The sequence below is a fragment of the Cebus imitator genome, unplaced genomic scaffold (genome assembly GCF_001604975.1).
Source record: "Cebus imitator isolate Cc_AM_T3 unplaced genomic scaffold, Cebus_imitator-1.0 Scaffold10, whole genome shotgun sequence".
Classification (NCBI taxonomy): domain Eukaryota; kingdom Metazoa; phylum Chordata; class Mammalia; order Primates; family Cebidae; genus Cebus; species Cebus imitator.
Genome location: NW_016107325.1, coordinates 6,277,573 through 6,297,645, shown reverse-complemented (window position 1 = coordinate 6,297,645; position 20,073 = coordinate 6,277,573). Strand labels below are relative to the sequence as shown.

The window sequence follows — 20,073 nt, the reverse complement described above, 5'->3', positions numbered from 1 at the left end:
TTTTTTTTTTTTTTTTTTTTGAGACAGAGTCTCACCCTGTCACCCAGGCTGGAGTGCAATGGCACTATCTTGGCTTACTGCAATCTCTGCCCTCCAGGTTCAAGTGATTTTCCTGCCACAGCCTCCTGAGTAGCTGGGATTACAGGTGCCCAGCAACACACTCAGCTGATTTTTGTATTTTTAGTAGAGACAGGATTTCACCATGTTGGCCAGGCTAGTCTTGAACTCCTGACCTCATGATCTGCCCTCATGAGCCTCCCAAAGTGCTGGGATTACAGGCGTGAGCCACCACATCTGGCCGATAAAAACATTTTTATCAGTATGAGAAATATGATCTCAAAGTAAAGCAACTACTATTTCTGGCAATAGAGGTGAAGAAAAAGTGAAAAGATCTAAAATATGTTTGGGAGAGACAAAGAATGAAATGAGGAATTCTGAGTTGACTTGAGATATATGAAGACTTAGATACATGATGTGGAGTCTACCAAGTGTTTGATACAAAAACAAGAAAACATGATTCATTAAACAATTTCAGGGAATGCTCCAACCGGCAAAAATGGGTTTTCAAGTGAGAAAAGAAAACCTGTAAAAGCTGAATATGTTTTCACAAGTGGTTAGCTTGTGGTCAGGTGATATACTCAAGAAACACATCTTTTAGTGAAAATGTTGTTCAAGTCAAAGCCAGGAGACTTTGCAAACATTTCAGTGAAGCAACAGGTGGGGAGAAGGACTATGGAACAAACCGTTATTCTGAGTAAATAATGTTCTGAGAAGGTGATTTTGTTGTTGTTAACAGGAAAATCAGTAGCATCAGCCCACACTCTACAGAAGCTTCGAGGACACAGGATTTACAGGCCCAATAGGGGTTCAGTGTAGATAAAATATATCTTCACTGGAAGAAATTTGCTTTGAAAGCATTTATATCTAAGGAGGAGAATGGAGAGTTCAGAGGCACAGTGGCCAGGAAGAGACTGACTCTTCTGCCTGTGGTCAGATACCAACTTTATGTTTAAGCCAGATTTCCTGTATCATTGACTAAATCCAGAGTGGTAAAGGGCAAAAATATGAAACTTTTGACTACACAATCATTTATTTGTGCAATACAACAGATTTAGTAATGTAGCCTCAGGTTTATTTCAGTGACAGAAATATTAACTGCTCTATGTCTGCATTTAATTCTATAAATGCAAGTACTTGAAAGGATCACTTAAAGAATGCTTTACTGCATTTCTGTTATTCCACAATATATGTGAAGGGGTAAATTAGTGTATTTGTCAACATAAAGCTTTGGAAAGGCTGTGAATGTCAAGGGTTCATGAAGAGCAAGGAGTAAGAGCAAGTGTCGTGCGATTTATAGGTTGAAGGCTCAGGAAAGGGCAAAGATTCGGAATGGCCGGGAAGGTAATATCAATCTCAGTAAACCGTTTACTTCCACACTTTGTTTTAATATGATTAAACTTACACTAGGAAAAAAATGCTGCCTGAATCAGTTTAACTAAGGGCCCTTACAAAGGATAATTTTTCAGTGAACTGACTAGAATTTCTGCCTAATTATAAAGGCTAAAAAAACTTCTTTGAAAGGTAAATAATAATAATTATATGGCTTACTTTCTTCCTAAAACAGGGGTTTTTTAGTTGATTTTAAAATGTGTCATTTAGTAAAACATATACAATTGTGAGAATTCTTAAGTTACTTTCTACAAAAAGAATGAAGAATGTCCTTTGCTTTAAGATATACACACATTCTCTCCAGTATATACTCAAAATTCCTTCTTCATAAGATTTGTTGCAAATAAGTGTGCTTTCTTACATTTATGTTATTATTATTAAAAGTAATGACAAAAACTACAATTACTTTTGCACTAGCCTAATATATTGCATCAGAGTTTAATCAGAGATTTTTTTCATCTTTCTAACATTCTTATAAAATCCTACAAAGCATGGTTTCTGTTACTCTGATAATGATTTTTTTCTCTTAGAGTTTAAAGGGTATGTGAAAATAGCTGGCAATTTTCCTGTGATACCAGAACAAAAACAAGATTGTGTATATTCTGTTTTTACAAGGTTTGATGCAGATTATTTTTAACCATTTAATGATTTATTGATTTTATATAACACATTTCTGTAAATAAGTGATAGTGCTTATATTACATATCTTAGACAAATTGCATACAAGTGAACAATTTTGATTATTCAAAACTGCAAAATGGCAAGGTCAGAATGTAACTAAGATACATCTATAGTTAGTCTTCTTATAAAAACAACAACAACAACAACAAAGTGAAATCTGTGATAAAACTCAAAGCTCTCACTTCCAAACTGTAACATTCATGTCTGGATTTTGTTGTTACAGGCACACAGAAAAATAATTAAAGAAAATGAGAAACAGCTGAAGTTGTAATTTATTCTAATAATGAATTGAATGTAATAGACATACTTAGGGTTAAATAGAGGAATAGAGGAATCTCAGATGTGAGACAAGTTGGTATGGTTGTACTACACCAGAACAGATTGTTATTTCATTAATGTTAAATATGACAAAATTAGAACTTTGACAATGTTTTTTATTTTATGCCCTGAAGGTGAGTTCTCAGACTTGAGCTCAGCCAAGTGCTACAAAGAAGTAAATTCTCACCTCATTGTAAAATCAAGTATCTTGTAAGGCAATAAAAATTATACATCTGGAAACATCATTTTATATATTTTACTGTATGAATAAATACAGAATACAGGAGAAGTCTAACGAACATCAGTTGATATCAGTTGTCATAATTATTTACATTAAAATCAATGTTAAAATATACCTTTAGCTTATGCTCTTTTCTGTTGATGATGACAGCTGTAATCTGTTGGTCCATAAAAATTAAAATAGTACAAAGCAGAGCTGGAATAATAGCAGCTATTACTGTCCACCATGGATTTGGACCTAAAGGCGTAACAAACCAGCCACGATCATCTCTGGTGGGCTGTATAAAGTAAAGAGTATACACAGTTATGAACTGGATTAATGAATACTTGATCAAATTAAGTCTTACAGATGCTACCAGGAAAGCCCTAATTATAAATAGTGGAGCTGAGTGGGCTATAATAAGTAATAATAATACTCATAAAGCATTAATAAGGTAGCAGGCACCATTTTAAGAGCTTTAAATATTTTAACTCATTTTTTTTCTTCACAACACTCTAAAGATGACATAGATAAGAAAATTGAGGTGTAGAGAGATCTAGTAACTTGCCCAAGATCTCAAAGCTAGTATGTGGTAGAGATGGGATTTAAACTCTGATAGACTTGTTGGAAAATCTGTGTTCTTAATCAATAATCGTCTTAAATAAAATAATATTAATATTTACCATTTACTATTGGAAAGTGTATTGATATTTACAAATAGCACATTGACACATTGACCTCTGTGCTAGAACTAAGATGCAAAGATAAACCAGAGGCTTCCTTCATTTTAGAATCAGAGACAGACATTTAAACAGAATACATCATTATGGTATTATAGCTGTTATTTTTGATGCGCAGAGGCTACTGAGTAAAAATGAAAAAAAAAAAAAAGATATTTGCTCACAGCAGAGGCTCAGAAAAGGGTTCCAAATATGACTACTGTCTGAGATGATTCTAAAAACAATTTCATCCCGACAAGAGCCCTATATAGAAGTCTCCAGCCCTGTCTGACAGAGAAAACAAAAGGGTGCCCCTAATCTGAAAAGCTGAAAGCTGAAATGATCCAAAATCTGACATTTTTGAGCACTCACATGATGCTACAAGTGGAAAATTCATGCCTGACTTCATGTGATAGGTCACATATATTATCAAAAATGTTGTATAAAATTACCTTTAAGTTATAGGAATAAGGTATATATAAAATATAAATAAATTTTGTGTTTAGACTTGGGTTCCACTCCCAACATACCTCATTATGTGTTTGTAAATGTTTCAAAATTTGAAAAAAAATGAACTCTGAAACACTTTTGATCCCAAGCACTTTGGATAATGGATATTCAAACTGTACCTCATTAGTAGCATGGTCAGAATTCTATTCCCAATCTATTTGTATCTGTTTTCAAGGCTTATTCACTGTACAAGTCTGCCAAGATAATACTTTTCTTTTAGTTTCAAATGCTTCCTTATCTTTTGAGAATGTTATATATAGGTATTTCAACTGGCAGAATTGACAGGAAATTTTTTCAAGCAATTTTTATATTTATAATCATTTATATTTTGTAATTCTTATTTTTTTTAAATATTAGACCCAAGTTTTAGCCATGCTGTGTGCATTTCATGTACTGCCCTTCTAATCTATATTCTTTATATTTTCATGAGAATCCTAACTACTAGGGTTATAGGTATCATCTAAATGAAGATTATACTGAGAGAGATGGAGAGAGAGAGAGAAAGAGAGAGAGAGACAGTAAGTGCTATCATAAATTCACCTTGAAAACACTTGGTACTTGTAGTTTTGGAGATGGGATCCCAATGGCATAGTCAATTAAAACCATACACAAAATTGTAAGAAAGACAGCAAAGTCACTCACTATGGATCGAACCTAAAAATAATGAAAACACTTGTCACTTAAATAGCTATAAATATCAAGGAATACTCAGGAACATAATCTAGAGTCACACTTTATAAACACTTTATGACATAATATCATAATATTATATTTTATGCATACTATAAGATTACCATTAGCTCTGTCAGAACCTGAATATATATTTATATATCACTGTCGTCAAGATTGGTACACACTCAACCTTTCCAGAATGAGGCATTATGGAATAGCTACATCGTGGTTGTGCTGTTTTCAATGTTTATTTAAAATCTAACTTTATGATGAACCCATGCGTGTGAATATTCAGAATGCAGAATAAGGTAGCATGGGCAGAATTTGGCTGGAATTTAGGGATCTCTTTTACACAGGTAATATTTTAATATGATAAACCTGAAGCATCATAAAATAAAATTATCTGTTTTTATCAAAGAAACATAATGTTTTACTTTATCTAGAATATAAGCATGACAGTTGGGAATGTACACAACAGAGTGGGCAAATTTAAAATTTATTCTCTGTGAGCCAATTTTTAAGCCATTTCTCATTTATAAAGCCAATTTTGAGCAAATATTCTCATACAATTATTATCCAGATCTAGTTTATTTTAAGATGCCTTTATGAAATACACAGAAGCATACACAAAATGCTTAAGATTATTGTTTCAGCTTATACAACTGTTTTTGTATTAACCAGACTAAGTTTTTTGGGGAAATAAATGAATTTTCCACCTTAGGGAAGAAAGTAGTGACAAAAAAGAAGCCCCCTTTGGGAGGAACAGTTCTTGAAACATTTCCCAGAGTGGAATTTTGATCATAATCTATAGCTCATCCCTAAGAAGCTTGTTTTCTTGTTTCTTTTCCTTTTTTTAAATTTTTTTTTGGCGGAATCAGACATTATAGGTGTTACTTTGCAGTGCTAAATATTGAACTAAGCTGTTTCTCTGTTTACTTTCCTTTCCAAATATGCAGATGCAAACGTGGTGGGTTAGGGGGAGGGACTGACGGTTTAAACACTGAAAAAGAGAATATTGTTCCAATGAGTCTTGCGGGGGCTTTCCCAATTAGAGAATGTAACATAGGCTCCTCTGAGGTATCTGTCAAGCTGGAATACTTCCCACTGTTCACTGGGCAAAAAAGTGACAATCAGTAATGCAGTGTGTGCTGTGAGTTTCCAAAAACGTCAGTAGGAAAGTAGGAGTTGATCCGTGGGGTTTGCAGTTAGGAGAAAAGCCTGCATATGCGTTCCTAGCACCTGCATCACAAAATCTTTCTCTTCAGCCCCTCATCTTACCCCACACCTAACCTGGCAGCTCACTCACACAAAAGCCTTTCAGTGGCTCCCTTTATTACATCAATTTACTCTTTCTTTTGTCCTATGTTATTTTACATTTAGATCAAGGAAATTATAGTCTAAGTACCTTGGTTGGAAAATATCTGCTAGTCTTGAACTGCTTGAGGGTGGCTGAGAGAGTAACTGTGGAAAAGAACAGGATCACAGACCAAAATAGAACATCTGGAACATATGGGTGATCATGGCCACAGGCTCGTCCAACATATTCTCCATGCAATGATTTGCATTCCTGCCAGAGGAAGTAAAACAAATGGAGCTACTAAGAAAAAAACCAGACAAATTTCTTGCAGAAAACTAATACCTTCTGATCAATTATAGTTGAGATGCTGAGGCTTTTCCTTTACGGCTCTCAAAATGATTTAACTGGCATTACTACATTACGATTTTCAAGTTCAATTTGGATAAGTGGTGAGAAACATCAAAGAGTTTTGAAAATTTTGAACATGAACCAGTTTTTAAATTTAAATTTTAAATTTATAAAACTAATTGATTTACCAATTAATTAGTGTGTATTAAACCTAGTATCTACTAAGTTCCTAACATCAGGTGTATTGAAAATATGACATATTTAATAGTGATCGGTTACTAAGGTTGGACGGTATGCCAAATCATTTAAATATGTCATTTGAATTACTTTTCATACTAATCCTACAAAATATGTTCATGTCATTATTTCTATTCCATGTCTGAGGAAACTGAGGCGTAGAAGGGTTAAATAATTTGTTGTGGCCTCCCCACTCTGCTGGGTGACCACAGAGCTGTGATACAAACATAGTTCCTGCAGTGTGATTATTATTGCTTACTGAATAATAAGCAATGACTGTAGGGTTATCTGGTCCAAAAGCTGCCAAGAAAGGTGAGAAAGGCAACAAGAAAACTATAACATACAACGACTGAAATGAAACTGTAAATCAGAGATGGGACTATCGAACTTGGATTAAAGAGCAAATGAGAAAAAATTACTACATGAGCAAGGCAAAGCTCATATTTACTATGACTTCTCCATGGGTTATTTTTTCTTCTGCAACTGTAGTTCTGTAAGAGCCTGAAGAATTATTTCTAATTACTGCCTTAGCCATGAGGTGGCAGCAAAGTCAAAAAAATTTTTTTTCTCCAGGAAAAACTGAGCATTTTAAACATTAAATATTTTGAAAGAAAAAAAAATTATTTTAAACTTACTTTGGTTTATCTTATTTAAAAATTAGATTACTAAAGCATTTTTACATTTCCAAACAGGAAATATGACTTAAATGATCCAATGATCTCATTAGTTCTTGAGATATTCTTTCCCTGAACATAAATTGAATTGCAGAGACATCTTGGAGAAAAATATGAACTGATAGACTGATCACCAACACAGAGTCTGCCTAATGAATCAGACCTCAGGCCTGAAATCCTTGTATAGCTAAAAATAAACACATTTCAAAGATTGTAGATGAATTACAAATAGCTACACTGTCATCTGAAAACAAACAACTAGTAAAATCTACTTGGAGTTGCTAGCCACTCTAAGTCTGAGAGTCTTGAGAAATATAGTTAATACATCTTATTATTGTCCTAAAGAATCTGTTCCCTGTTCTAATCTAATTGCAAACATCCTCCTTGATAGGCAAAGTTAAATTCCAATTATTCATGTTAAGCTAATACGAAGTACAGTGACTTGGCTAATTGAAAAACCACAGAAAAATCCTCCAGGCCTTTAATAATTAAAGTTTTAATTTTCCCTCTTTCTAAATGTGTAAAAATAGATAAGGTGGCAAAAATGAATCCTTGTGTTTTTCATCCTCTTCTGCACCTGTCCAGAAATGCTAGCAGAGCAATTATTAAGCAATATAATGGGTAGCAAAATGACTACGTAGAAAAAGGAACTAAACGTTCCATGATAACACATTATCTATAAATTTGTGAACATTTTTTCGTCATTTCTGCAGGTATAAAAGGCATTTGGTGGGATCTTGTTCTCAATTCTTAAGAACATAGATGCCATTCAAAGGATCCCTTAGCTGTCTTACACTCTATAATGAGTTGTGAATGGCCTGCCTAGTTACATTAATTCAAAGCATATTTGAAAATGTTATTTACTCTCTCTTTGGGAAGAAACAAAATGCTAATTTTAAAAAAGAAAAATTGTGACCTGCTAAATTCAACATTTATTTTCAGGTTCATACTAATTGTATCCCGAAGACACACACAGAGGTACACACACACATGCATACATACATACATGCACACATACACACAAAATAAGTACTGAAATTTAGAAGTGAAAACCAAATCCAAATCCTGCTCTCTTCTTTTGAGTCTAACATATGGTTTCAGTTACAATGGGTACTCAAAAAATGCTTGTTGACAAACTGATTTCTACTAATTGCTCTTCAAACACATTCTAAGTTTCAGCAATTCTATAAGTTGTCAAAAATTAAGTTTGATAAAATAAGAAATTAAAGTTGGCATTAGTGCCCTGCCCCTTACATATGTACAAGCTAAATATGTAATTCAGGCACTGAAATACCAAATGCTGGTAAACTGCTTGTGAATATTTTAAATTTTGCCTAAGGATTTCTTATAAAGGCTGATTTTGGGGATATTGATAAATATATGTATATACACACACACATATATATAAATAGAAACTTAAGTACTCTAGCTTGCCATAAATATTTGCATTAAATAGTATGATTAAACTGTGTTTCAAAACAGGCATAAATATTTATCAAATGTTTAACACTTACTATGCATATAGCAGTTTGGGAGAATCAAAGAAAGCTAAAGTTCTTTGCCCTTGCTGAGTTGGCAAGGTATAAATTATAATTCATGAGATATGTAACAACTCAATGAAACATTACAGGACCTGCCAAATAAATAATATGTAAATTAAATGTTATATCACTATTTTAACATTTTAGTTATAATAGCCACTAGTTCAGTGCTTTATTTATAAAATACTCTTGATGACAGTATGAGTATATTGAGGAAAAAATTCAGCATAACAATTAGACAAAAATTTTAATGGTCTTTTTTTTGACTTAAAAATTACAAGATTGTTTTCACTATATAGTATTCCCTCTGGTGGTAAAGGCCGTTTCTGGTCAAGATTAGCAATTATCCACTGCAAAAATTGCTTTTAACTAATGAAAAACAATATGAAAAATTTGCCCAAATGTTAACACCTAGTACAAAACTTTTTAAAAAGTCAAAAAAAAAAAAAAATCCAACAGCCCCACAATGCTGTATTTGCTTTGATTGCAAAACATTTTTCACTATTCTGCTTGACCTTAAAACTCTAACTCACAGCTAGCCTGATAACTGTGCTGTATGTCTGCTTCTTAGAACTCTAAAAATTCAGGATTCGCTAATACAAAGAATGAATATTATTATTTAGTATTAAATTATTCACATAATACGAAACACATATAGAGTAAGTTATCATGTTGTATAACTTAGAGATGGGATCACTTGGGTTTTCATGTTGAACAGGACATCAAGGCTCTGTAAACATAATATAGTTTACCAAAAAAAAAAAAAAATGTAGACAGAAGACCCACTACTGAATCGATTAATCATGACCCCATGTCTAAATTCTAAATAACTATAGTGTGTTTTCTTAATCAGCTCATCAATTCTTTTATTGTTCAATTTAAATAGCTCTTTCAGTGGAAGCGGCCTGGCAATGTTATTTTTCTAGAGGAAAATAGATGGAACAGAATAAACAATAACAAAAGAAAACAACAAGAGTAAATGAAGCCTTATTCTACAGAACACAACTTGGGTAAGAATAGAGGCAGTGAAATATAGGTCAAGACAGAACTTTAAACAAAGAGTAAGGAATTTGATTTCAATTTTGAAAGAACATGTTCAATAGAGAAAACTGAGAAAATGGGCAATAGATCATGTGCTCTTTACAAGAGTCACGTTTACAGTTTTATAATATCTGTACAACAAGAAAGATTTCTATATTCCATTAACTGGACCATTTACTAAAATAGCATGTGTTTGCTCAAATGAACTAGAATTCATATAGTTTTGTGCTGATCGTCATAATAAAATTTGAGCTTATATGAGTAGGTAAGGTGGCAAAAGCTTTGAAACTGTAATGTTTATAACTGGGAAGAACAGAAAAGAAAGTAGTGCTACTCAGATTTTAATATTTACTAAAAGCAGAACACATTTCAGATTACAAGATGTTATTGAACCAGGAGAAAATAATGAAAATATAGATAGGAAAAGAGGCACAGTCATAATTATAGATTCAGAAAAATTGAGAAATGTAGCTATAAGAAAAAAGAAATCATAAGCAGAGAAAAGCCAAAGAAAATAACACAATGGTACAGGATTTAACTGTTATAGGTGAAAAATATGTTGCCATACCCTTTCTTCAGTGGGAGATAAGAATAAAACAGAAAAAAGAAGATCTTGTTGAAGGAGGTACCTGAATTTTGTGAAGAAAAGTGATATTTGTTCCTTCCAAAGATTTTAGTATTGACACTAGAATATTAGAAACATCCCCTTTCCCCCAGCAGATCCAGAACAGCTGGAGCAGCATTACAGAGTAAAATAAGAGCATTCTGAGTTCTTAACACAGAAGGCAGACTTAGTTCACCATATGGTTTCATTTAGGTCAACACCACTCATATTTAATGGGCTTTCAGTCCATCTCAGTCACATAATTCTGTATAAGTGAGCTTTTTGAGCAATTCTGGTCTTATATTAGAACAACCTTAATAATGAAAGACCTGTTTACTGATGAGTATCTGAAATGATGAAATTAAAATTAAAACACAACTATCAGTTTTATAATATTATGCATTCAAAAAATTTTACCTTAATGGCAATAATTGAGTCAAAATGTCAACAAAAGCTCTTAGATATGACTTATTTTTCAGTATTTTACTTACGGACACAGTTAGGTTCTCCCAAATTATGTCAGAGGCAGAAATATTGGATTCCCTCCATTCCTTCAACGTATCATTGCTGGGATTATGTGGTTCCACACAGTTACACCTGAAAAGGTAAAATAGTGTCTTTTGTGAAATAAGTAGTATTTTGTGACTGTACCGAGGATTAATGTATTTTCTATTTTCTCCAGTCACAACATTCCTCTGTTTGACAGATGAGTAGTTAGGTTATCCTAAATTACTCTATAATAGACTATTTTCAAAAATCAAGATAGATAGACTGCTAGGATACTAGACTACTCTACAGTGTTTCCTGGAATGAGAGGTCCTTATGACACCCATTTGGCCCTAAATTACAAGTCAAATAGTAAATTGATAAATATCCAAATCCATCATTACTATTTTAGTTAATATTGTAAAATCATATCAGTTAGAATTAAAGGGGGTATTTAATTCATATTCTGAAGATCATTTATAACTGGCATATAATTCAAAATTAAAGCCAGTTGAAGGCAAAACTCTAGGTACCCAAGGATATATCAATGAGAAGATACAGACAACGATACCTACAAATTAATAGCCTTAGAAGTTAACCTCAAGTTACAGTTTGTTTTCCAAAAACTCATTCATAAACTTGCTATTTGCCCTTCAGAAAGCATTTTCACATAGAGGCATTTCATAAACATTGGCAGGTCTCCCAGATAACCCACATATGCCACATAACTTGAAGGTTCATTGGATGGCTCTTTTAGTGATATTAATTGAACTATCGAACTGAATTGCCATTTCTAAGATTATTACTATAGGAAAATATCTTATAGTTTCAACTTGGTAAACTTCTCTGCCTAAGCAACAGTCCCTCTTCTGTCTTCTACATCAGGAACTTTGTTTTACTTCACCACCACTTATTCATTCTTTAAAGAGTTGTTGCCTATTATTCAAAAAAAAAAATGAGTTGGGCAGTACAGATAGATATGGTTCTTGCTCTAACTAGGGAAATTGGAGGATTCTCCAGGGGGACTCAGTTGGAGACCCCAGAGAAAGCTTAAAACCTGAGCTACTGTTCATGTCCGAACAGTAGATCAGCCACACCTTGTTACACCCGCTACTGTGCTAACCACCAGTAAGCTTTCATTCCTAAGGGTTAAACAGAAACCAGTTCTTTTGAAAGACTTGCTCCATGGCTGATTTCAACCAACAACGTTACGCTGCCCCTTGCTTTCTGTAGTTTGACACAGCAGCTGGCTAGCATTCCCTCCTGGTAAGAGACCATTGAACAGGCCAGTTTACGAAGGCTTCATGCTGAGTGCCTTCAAGCCCTCTTCTTCAACTTTTGACATATAGAACCTAATTTTAGTATATTTAAATGTTGTTTCCATCCCACAGTGAACATGGGACATATATAACAAACATGTTAGCTTATAACACGTGTGCCCCTTCATGAATATTCATAGATCCTCCTATAGCCTGTTGAATATGTATGCTAAGCCAATCTATTCAGTAGGAAATCCTGTCTCATTTTTCCTCCTTCAAAGCACCTGCTTTTCAGTTTTAACCAGAGGCTCCATTTCCCACTTGCAGGTTGTGATACCCCCTTTTAGAAATAAAGCCCTCCTGTCTAAATTTATAGATTTTGATACTTTTTCAGTAAACATTACAAAGAGAAAAAAATTTTAAATGCGGAATGATTTTGAGCCTCTGGTGAAATGTTGAAAAGGAAAACTCATTTCATTGTGATGTTAAGAACACTGTTGTTTTCTTTCCTTCACTAAATATTTTTTGAGTTATTTTCTTAGTGGTTATTCTAAGGCTTATCACATATATCTAGCTACTCTGTTCTAGATTGTTCTGTTGTTTTTTACAATATCCTGAGACATAAGTTGCCCTGGGGGTCTGCTCCAATTCAATTCCAGCCTTTTTGCTGTGAGTCTTTTGTTTTTAACATAGAGACAGGGTCTTGTTACGTTGCCCAGCCTAATCTCAAACTCCTGTGCTCAAGTAATCCTCCCACCTCAGCCTCCCAAAGTGCTGGGATTACAGGTGTAGGCCATGGTGCCCTGCCTGGTGTGGTCAGTGCTTGAGGTTTGTTCTGGCCCAAGAGGACTCTTCTTAGCTATCTCTTTTCCTGATTCTCTCTTTTTTTTTTTTTTTTTTTTTGAGACGGTGTTTCGCTCTTGTTACCCAGGCTGGAGTGCAATGGCGTGATCTCGGCTCACCGCAACCTCCGCCTCCTGGGTTCAGGCAATTCTCCTGCCCCAGCCTCCTGAGTCGCTGGGATTACAGGCACGCGCCACCATGCCCAGGTAATTTTTTGTATTTTTAGTAGAGACGGGGTTTCACCATGTTGACCAGGATGGTCTCGATCTCTTGACCTCGTGATCCACCCGCCTCGGCCTCCCACAGTGCTGGGATTACAGGCTTGAGCCACCGCACCCGGCCTTCCTGATTCTCTCTTATACACTAGCTGGTCTGGTTTAGTGTGTCTCTTGCATGAAGCTACCAACCTCCTCTTAATTGCTTTCCACCAGAACTTAAATTATTTTTGATAATATCATCATCTTGAACTTCCCTTTGCTCTGCTTCAAATAAAGTCAGTTCCTTTGCAAAGAGCTTCAGTGCTCCCACTGGGGAAAATCTCTGCAGCATGGCTTCAGAGCTAGAGATGAGGACAGCATTGTGTTTCTCTCTAAGTGACTCCTCTGCTTTAGGAGCAAGAAGCTGAGTGTGGGCAATAATCAGGGTCTCATTAATAATTGGGAACCCATACTATTCTCAGTGTTCCAGGACTGAGGTTGAACCTCCACCTTATGGGTAGTAGCTGCGTGAGAGACGGGAACCCCAGTCTCTTGCAGTCATCTAGCTTCTGGAGGGGAAGGGTGAAAGGAGACAAGAAATGCTGCCAGCCTTCTCCTCTTGGGAACGTACATGCAGTTGGCCTTAACTAGAAGCTGAGCGAGGGAAGCCCTGTGTTCTTGGCCGTACTTGCCCAGAGTTAAGCTTCTGTCATGCTGAGCTGGGAGGAGAGGAAGGGAAGTAGGTTGTGACTCAAGTACCTCAGACTCATTGTTCTTATCAAGATTTAGTACATTTTTTGGAATAAATGTTTCTTCATTTGCTGTATACACTTAAGAAAATTTCCAGAGACTTTTCATGATTGCCTTTTAAAATAACTTTTACCAGTACAGTTGTTTCACTGGGGAGAAGGTCTGCAGAGCTTCTTATACCACCATTCTGGAAGTATATACTCATAACATTATTTTGAAAGTGCTGTAGAAGTCATGACACTGGAGCCATGGAGAAGGAAGCATTGCACATTACTTGGTTCTACAGTAAATAATATTTACATAATTATAATTACATAAAGGTGTTTACATTTTATTTTTTATTTTTTAGAATCAACCTTTAGGCAAATTACTTAACACTTACCCTGCTTATAAAATAATATATGTTAATGGCTGTTACAATAGAGTCAGGGGTGGGGAAGTAGAAGGAGAAACAGAGAGTTTGGAGGAAAGGTGAGAATTATTCATCTCCTCTTACGAGGTAGAATGTAAAGAGAGTTACCTATGGCTGATACAATCAGAAATGGAAATTTACATGTGTTATTTGTGGCTATTTATAGCTACAGAGGTTACAGGGATAATGGAACTTAAGAAGTGATGTCATATTGGAAAGGGAGGTAGAGTGAGGAGGAAGGTTGGGGATGGGTGTAGAAAATTAGTTAAATCCATATTTATAAGAGCAGAAAGTAAATTAGTCACATTTAACATTGGTAAAACAATAAATAAAAATACAGGCATGTTATTTAGAGATTTAGGTAGATCACCAAAAATAATTTTGAAAACTTTGTTTAAAATTTTGTCTTTGAGTGAACTGGTACTTTGAAATTATGATATTCCTGTACTATTTCTGTTTTTTTTCCCAGGATGTATATGGACTATTTTGATAACAATAAAATGTACTTGAAAAAAAATAGTTCTTTTTGTGGCAGCCCTAAGTTTGCTTTCTCATTTCAGAGTGTACAAATTATCTCAAAATATGTCTTATATTTGCTTTATGTCCTTTTTTTCTCTTCTAAAACCCTGAAAGGTTTGCAATCATGGGGAAACCAGCTGGATATTTCTCTTGTACATATTATGCCCTCCACAATTAGAATTATATGTTCAGATGTTTGGATTATTTTCTTTTTTTTTTTTTTTTTTTGAGACAGAGTTTCGCTCTTGTTGCCCAGGCTGGAGTGCAATGGCACGATCTCGGCTCACCGCAACCTCCGCCTCCTGGGTTCAGGCAATTCTCCTGCCTCAGCCTCCTGAGTAGCTGGGATTACAGGCATGCGCCACCATACCCAACTGCTTTTTGTATTTTTAGTAGAGAAGGGGTTTCACCATGTTGACCAGGATGGTCTCGATCTCTTGACCTCGTGATCCACCCGCCTCGGCCTCCCAAAGTGCTGGGATTACAGGCTTGAGCCACCGTGCCCGGCCTGTTTGGATTATTTTCAACAGCAGAAAGCAACTTAACATGTTACAGGTTATAGATTATTATTGATATTGATATAGATTATTATTATTGATAATAATAATCTATAATTATCTACTCTCATATACACACACTGATGTGATTTTGCACATAATGAATCTTCATCTTTTGTATATAAACTATGAACTCAATTGTTGCATTGGAGCAGTCTGAAAGAACTGATCCCAGGCAATAGGCCTTGGTCCATAGTCCTCAGACTTCCAAATAAAGGTAACTTTTCTTTCTTTGATTAATTAATTAATTTTGGAAAGACAATGTCTCTCTCTGTTGCCCAGACTGGAATGCAGTAGTGTGATCTCAGTTCACTGTAACCTCCGCCTCTCAGGTTCAAGCAATTCTTGTGCCTTAGCCTCCCAAGTAGCTGAGACCGCAGATGACTGACACCAGGCTTGGATAATTTTTGTATTTTAGTAGAGATGAAGTTTCACCATGTTGCCAGCTTATCTCCAACTCCTGGCCTCAAGTAATCTGCCTGCCTCAGCCTCCCAAAGTCCTGGGATTACAGGCATGAGCCACTATACCTGGCCTGTTTTTTTTTTTTTTTTTTTTGAGACGGAGTTTCGCTCTTGTTACCCAGGCTGGAGTGCAATGGCACGATCTCGGCTCACCGCAACCTCCGCCTCCTGGGTTCAGGCAATTCTCCTGCCTCAGCCTCCTGAGTAGCGGGGATTACAGGCATGCGCCACCATACCCAACTAATTTTTTGTATTTTTAGTAGAGACGGGGTTTCACCATGTTGACAAGGATGGTCTTGATCTCTTGACCTCGTGGTCCACCTGCCTCGACCTGGCCTGATTTTTTAAAAGCTTATTTTTTTTTTCTTTAATCAGCAGGGCTTCAACATATGAATTTGGGTGGGGTATGGAGAACAACTCCTTGTTCTTCACTTCGCCTTCTTAAGACAGGGTAACCTTCAAGTAAGCCTCCACCTTAGGCTACACTTTCAGGGGAACCTAGATCACAGTAAGTTTTATTCCATATGTTTGGTAACACAGTAAAAGGGTCTATTGAAGCTTAGGCATCTAAGTATTATGCACAGTGCTTAAATAACTCAATAAAAAATTAATAATTGTCATGCAAGACACCATGCTAAGTGTAGTGTTGGAGGAGCTAGATATAATCTCAGGGCTTCCTTTAAATGCAGGAGAGAAATATTAAGTAGCCAATTACACAATTATTTGAATACATCTGTAAAATGTACTATAAAGAAGTCTGGGCTGCTAAAAAGATAAACAAACAGGAATCCACACCTTAAGTCTGGGTGTTCAAGGAAAACTGAGATCTAAAAGAGGAACAGAATTAAGTAAGACATTGTGTGGGCAGGGCTGTGGGAGTGGGGAACTAAGAGAGCAAACAGTGTCAGTTAGGTTGAACAGAAGGGGTGGAGGAAGGGGTGGGGTATTGATCTGAGACAGGCAGGGCCCAGACTGTACAGACTGAGTGTTGGGGGCCCAGGTAAATATATTGAATATTAAAATAATGATATGAAATAGCCTTTGGTTTGTGATTAACATTGATTATGCTGCTGTAATTTAAAGTCCAGATCATTAACTGAAATGATACTTTAAATCATACTGAGTATCTTTTTTTAACACAATAGTGTGAGACTAGAAATCAATAACAGGAAGAATTTTGGAAAACGCAGAAATATATGGAAATTAAACAACATACTCCTTAACAACCAATGAGTCAGTGAAGAGATTAAAAGAGAAATTTTAAAATGTATTGACACAAATGAAAATGGAAACACAACATGCCAAAAACAAATACTTTTTGTGGACTGCAGCAAAAAGAGTTCTAAGAAGAAAGTAAATGGCAGTAAACACTTACATCAAAAAGGGAGAAAGATCTCAAACAACCTATACCACTGGATCTCAAGACATACAAAATCAGAACAAAGTTGGCATAAAGTTACTAAAAGGAGGAAAGTAATAATCAGAGCAGAAATAAATGAAATACAAAGTAGAAAAACAATAGAACAGCTCAACGGTCTATTGTTGAAATTTCTAGAACATTGTATTCTATTCTATCTAACAATGAACAGCTCAGCTAAAAAGTGGTGTTGTGAAATAATAATAAAATCGACAAATCTTGAGCTAGACCAAGAATAAAGGAGAGAAGATTTAAATAAATAAAATCAGAAATGAAAGAGGAACATTAAAACACACTACAGAAATGCAAATGATTATAAAATACCACTATAAACAATTATAATCCAACATATTGAATAACCTAGAAAAAAATAAATTCCTAGATACATATAACCTACTAAGGTTGAATCAGGAAGAAATAGTAGATATGAACAGACCAACAATAAGTAAGGAGATTGAATCAATTACCAAAAGCCTCTCCCAAAAAGAAAAGCCCATGACCTGATGGCTTCAGTGCTGAAATCATTAACCATTTAACGAATAACTAATATCAGTTATTTTGAAACTCTTCCAAAAATTGAAGAAGAGAAAGTACATCCAAACTCATTTTATGAGGAAAGCATTACAATGATACCAAAGCCAGATAAGAATACTACAAGAAAAAATTATAGGCTAATATTCTCGATGAACATAAAAATGCAAAAATCTTCAAAAAATACCAGCAAATCAAATGCAACAACACAGTAAAATAATAATTCATCATGATCAAGTGAGATTTATCCCAGGAATGTAAGGATGATTCAACATTTACAAATCTATAAATGTGATACTCTACATTAACAGAATAAAGAACAAAAAACATACGATCATCTCTACAGACATAGAAAAAGCATTTGACAAAATTCAACATTCTTTCATGATAGTAACTCTCAAACATTAAACATATAAGGAAATGTACCCCAACGCAATAAAGACACATGTTGTAAACTGACAGCTAACATCATACTCAATGGTGAAAAGTTTAAAGGTTTTCCTCTAAGATCAGGAATAAGACAAGAATGCCTACTCTTGCCACTTTTAGTCAACATTGTACTGGAAGTTCTAGTTATAGCCATTAGGCAAAAGAAATAAATAAAAGGCATCCAAACTGGAAAGAAAGAAAGAAAGAAAATTATCCCTATTTGCAGATGACATAATCCTATGTGTAGAAAACCCTAAAGACTCCAACAAAAAAATTTTAAAACTAATAAATTCACTAAAGTTGAATAATATAAAATTAATACATGAAAATCAGTAGCATTTTAATACCTGAACAACAAAATATCTGAAAAAGAAAATCAAGAAAACAATCCTATTTGCAATAGTTACCAAAAAAATTTTTTTAAATACTTAGGAATAAATTTAATCCAAAGGATGTGAAAGACCTGTACACTGAAAACTACAAAACATTGATGAAATAATTATAGAGGACACAAATAAAAGTATTCTGTTTATGGATTGGAAGAACTGATATTTAAAATGTCCATACTAACAAAAGCTATCAACAGATTCAATATAATCCCTGTCAAAATCCCAATGACATTTTTTACAAAAATAGAATAAAGCAATCCTAAACTTTGTATAACCACAAAAAACTCTAAATAGTCAAAGAAACCTTGAGCAACAAGAAAACTGGAGGCATCACAATATCGAACTATGAAATATACTACAAAGCTATAGTAAACAAGGCAGCAAGGTACTAGCATAAAAATAGACACAGAGACCAGTGGAACAGAATGGACAACCCAGAAATAACCCTATGTATTTAAGGTCAAATTATTTTCAACAAAGATGCTGACAGTACACAATGGGGAAAGGACAGTATCTTCAACAAACGGTGTTGGGACAACTGGATATATACATGTGGAAGAATGAAATTAGACTCTTATCTCACACCATAGTAAAAATGGATTAAATACCTTAAACTACTAGAAGAAAACAGTACCCATTTATCTGCATAATATTTTTTATTTAACCCAAAATCACAGACAATGAAAGCGAAAATAGACAAGTGAGATTACATCCAACTAAAAAGCTACACGGCCACAAAAATAATTACCAGAGTGAATATAAACCTAGGAAATGAAATAAAATATTTACAAACCATAAATCTGATAAGAGGTTAGTGTTCAAAATATACAAGGAACTCAACACAACTGTAAGAAAAAGAAAACACAAGGTTAAAAAATGAACAAAGTATCTGAATAGACATTCTCAAAAGAAGACATACAAATAGCTAATGGTATATGAAAAAAATTATCAAATCACCAATCATTCAGAGAAATGCAAATTAAAACCACAGAAATATCACCTAAGACCTGTAAGAATGGTTATTATTAAAGATGAAAACTACTCACAATAGGCAAGATTTTGAAGCAACCTAAGTATTTACCAACAGATGAATGAATAAGGAAAATATGGTACATATACATGATAAAATACTATTTAGCCATAAAAAGAATGAGGTGCTGTCATTTGCAACAACATGAATAGAAATGAAGGTCATTATATTAAGTGAAATAAGCCAGGCACTGAAAGACAAACATTGCATGTTTTCACTTATTTGTGGGAGATAAAAATCAAAATAATTGACCTCATGGTCAATTATTGAGAATATAATGATGGTTATCAGAGGCTGAGAAGGGTAATGAGGGGTGGGTAGGGGAATAGCAATGGCTAATGGGTACAAAAAATACAGTTAGATAGAATGAATAAGATCTAATATTTGATAGCACAGGAGGTTGACTACAATCAACAATAATTGATTGCACATTTTGAAATAATTAAAAGAGCAAAATTGATTGCAGGGATAAACACTCGAG

At 34.6% G+C, this 20,073-nt stretch overlaps 1 protein-coding gene across 15 annotated transcripts in view; it reads right to left on the bottom strand.

Annotated features, from left to right (window-relative positions):
• Window positions 1–20,073, bottom strand: part of SLC4A10 (solute carrier family 4 member 10) — a 364,848-nt gene that overhangs the window by 36,067 nt on the left and 308,708 nt on the right. For all 15 annotated transcript variants that reach the window (XR_005203352.1, XM_037745609.1, XM_037745617.1 and 12 more), the window contains 4 exons: window positions 10,803–10,908; window positions 5,975–6,136; window positions 4,438–4,551; window positions 2,805–2,966 (listed from right to left, as the gene is read on the bottom strand). Coding sequence is in view for 14 of the 15 variants with exons in the window: in XM_037745609.1 (XP_037601537.1) it covers window positions 2,805–2,966; window positions 4,438–4,551; window positions 5,975–6,136; window positions 10,803–10,908 (544 nt within the window). In the remaining variant the exon portion in view is untranslated. The remainder of the gene's footprint in view (window positions 1–2,804; window positions 2,967–4,437; window positions 4,552–5,974; window positions 6,137–10,802; window positions 10,909–20,073) is intronic.